At 43.7% G+C, this 3,136-nt stretch overlaps 1 protein-coding gene across 1 annotated transcript in view; it reads left to right on the top strand.

Annotated features, from left to right (window-relative positions):
- LOC117941222 (complement C1q tumor necrosis factor-related protein 3-like) overlaps positions 1 to 2,348 on the top strand; it is a 21,259-nt gene extending 18,911 nt beyond the window's left edge. Inside the window, exon 5 of the mRNA XM_034866311.1 lies at positions 1,943 to 2,348. Coding sequence (XP_034722202.1) covers positions 1,943 to 2,226 — 284 coding nt within the window. The 3' untranslated portion in view covers positions 2,227 to 2,348. The remainder of the gene's footprint in view (positions 1 to 1,942) is intronic.
- The last annotated feature ends 788 nt before the right edge of the window (positions 2,349 to 3,136 follow it).

Genomic DNA, 3,136 nt, shown 5'->3' with positions numbered 1-3,136 from the left:
TCCAGGGTGAGAGTGGACTTCAGGTTCTGGTCTCTGATGAGAGACATGTTGGTGTCTCTGGTCCAGGGTGAGAGTGGAGTTCAGCTTCCTGTCTCTAATGAAGGACATGTTGGTGTCTCTGGTCCAGGGTGAGAGTGGATTTCAGGTTCCTGTTTCTGATGAGAGACATGTTGGTGTCTCTGGTCCAGGGTGAGAGTGGACTTCAGGTTCCTGTCTCTAATGAAGGACATGTTGGTGTATCTGGTCCAGGGTGAGAGTGGACTTCAGGTTATGGTCTCTGATGAGAGACATGTTGGTGTCTCTGGTCCAGGGTGAGAGTGGAGTTCAGGTTCCTGTCTCTGATGAGAGACATGTTGGTGTCTCTGGTCCAGGGTGAGAGTGGAGTTCAGGTTCCTGTCTCTGATGAGAGACACGTTATTATCTCTGATGACATTTTGGGTAGATTATGGAAAAGGTCCTATTTATTGGAAAAATAAAGGTTTTCTACAAATCAATCTCTCTCTCTCTCTGTCTCTCTATCTTTCTCTGTCTATGTCTTTCTCGCTCTCTCTATGTCTGTCTGTCTCTATCTGTGTCTCTCTGTGTCTCTCTGTGTCTCTCTGTCTCTGTCTGTGTCTCTCTGTGTCTCTCTGTCCCTCTCTATCTGTCTGTCTCTGTCTATCTTTCTCTGTCTCTCTCTCTCTGTCTCTGTCTGTCTCTGTCTGTGTCTCTCTGTGTCTCTCTGTCCCTCTCTATCTGTCTGTCTCTCTCTATCTTTCTCTGTCTCTCTCTCTCTGTCTCTGTCTGTCTCAGCCTCACAGGTTGCATTCTCAGCCTGTCTGGTGGCTGGAGGTAACACAAAGGATTTTAGAGCCTTACCCACGTCGACAACCCTGGTCTTCAGCCACGTCCCCCTCAACATCGGAAACGTCTACAACCCCATCACAGGTAGCTCTGATATTCTATTAATATTAATTACTGCCTAATCTAACGAGGTTAGGTCTTTGGCGTCCAGTCCCCTGGTTGGCAGCTCATTCACATGTGCTTTATACATGTGAATATTTCTGTGCGAAGGTACTTTTCTTGTTTAGGGAGTACGCCATCTACTGGTATGAAAGCTGTGCAGTCTTTTATCATTGAGGCTGTTACGGCGGTGGAAGGAGGACCCAAACGCAGAGTAGCAGGCAGGAGCTTCAACAGGTTTATCATAACAAAAACTGAGCAACAGAGTCCAAACAAAATGACATAAAATCCAAGAGCTAGGGAAAAACAAATGCCGGAGCAGAAGCGCTGGTAAGCTCACTGGGAAGAATCCAACGGGACAAACGGAGATCCAGGGAAGCAAAGTCCACCGGGAAGAATCCATCAGGGAAACGGTAGGGACCACAGAGCACGACGACAGGGCAAAAGGAACTGACGAGGCACGAGGGAAGCACAGACATTAAATACACCAGGTAACGAGGTAACAAAGGGCAGGTGACGAGAGGGCGGGGCAGCAGGTGGAAGACATCAGGTAATGACAGGAGAGGGCAGGCACAGGAAGTCAAGCTAGGGGCGAGACAAGACAAAAACAGACTTCAAAATAAAGCAGAAAGCGGCACATGCAGACACTCAGGTGACCACAGGACAGGACCGCCAACACAAGACTGGGGAGAAGACTGGGACACAAACACAAGGGGGGCCAAAAGAGACAAATAATCCCAAACAAACCCCAAACCACAACAGCGGCCCTTGGTCCCTATACACTGTATATATATATATATATATATATATATATATATATAGTAAAATTGCACTATATGTGCATTATTATATATATAATAATGCACATATTGTGCAATTTTACTAATTCGTGAGCAATCATAATATGATACACTTTACTATATCTGCCTTATGTGCATAATATATTATAAATTTCTTTTCAATTTCTATTTGTAACACGACCAAACCAAACGTCCCTCAGGTCTGTTCACTGCCCCGGTGAAAGGAGTGTACCACTTTGATTGGACGGTCGGTGCATTTGGGGACGGCAGCCGTGGTTCGGGGGCGTGGTTGGTGAAGAACTCAGAGAAGGTCGCCTTGGTATTCGAGAATCAGATGGACGGGTTCATGAGCGGCTCTAAAGGTGTCTCGCTGTCTCTGCTGAAGGGGGACGTGGTGTTTCTGCGCCTGTTGGGTAACGGTTTGGTGTTCGATGATTATAACTGCCTCACCACCTTCAGTGGACACCTACTGTTCCTCTTGTGAGACAGAAACAGCAGCTCTGTGACAGGTTGTTGTTGTCTCAAACACGTCTTCGCAGCACTTCATGGATATTATTATTAGAGTTCATTGGCATCAAAATAAGGACAAAAGTAATATTTGTTTTCCTTTAAATATAAAGTGGTTAATGTGTCTGATTATTGCTTTTTCATGTACTTATAGTTACAGAATAAACAAATATTATTGTAATTATATCTGTGTTTCTGTATTGTTCTTGATAAACTTTAAATTATTGAAAGCAGATTATCCAATTCAACATCAAACCATTATATGTTTTCCTTTCTTATCTTACTGTGGTAGTCTGTTTCCTGTCTTATCTTATTGTGGTAGTCTTTCTTCCTGTCTTGTCTAATTTTTGTAGTCTTTCTTCCTGTCTTGTCTTATTTTGGAAGTCTGTCTTCCTGTTTTATCTTATTATCTGTCTTCCTGTTTTATCTCCTTCCCCATAGACTGATAAGGACGCTTGTGTGCAAAAAAACCTAACTTCAGTTTTATGAGTGAGAATAGAGTGAACGAGAATGGAGGTGGAGTCGCCATTTTGTTTAATGACTCATTCCACTGTACGCAAATATATTATGGAAATTTTGCTTCTTTTGAATATGTGGCTCTTCGGTTAAGATCTTCCCATCAAGCAATATTTCTAAATATCTACAGGCCATCTAAATATTGTGCAACCATCATTGATGACTTCAATGAACTGCTGTCTATAATCTGCATTAACTTTGATTGTGTAATCAATGCGGGTGATTTTAACATTCATGTTGACCCCCCAGGACAGGGGGGCCAAAGAACTGTGTTGTGTTTTTGAGAACTATGGACTGACTCAGCATGTGACAGAGCCCACCCACAATAAGGGACACACTCTGGACCTGATAGTCTCCAAGGGTCTGAACAT

Source organism: Etheostoma cragini, unplaced genomic scaffold, assembly GCF_013103735.1.
Source record: "Etheostoma cragini isolate CJK2018 unplaced genomic scaffold, CSU_Ecrag_1.0 ScbMSFa_4659, whole genome shotgun sequence".
Classification (NCBI taxonomy): Eukaryota; Metazoa; Chordata; class Actinopteri; order Perciformes; family Percidae; genus Etheostoma; species Etheostoma cragini.
Note: the sequence above shows the minus strand (reverse complement) of the source record. Positions and strands in the feature narration are given on the sequence as shown.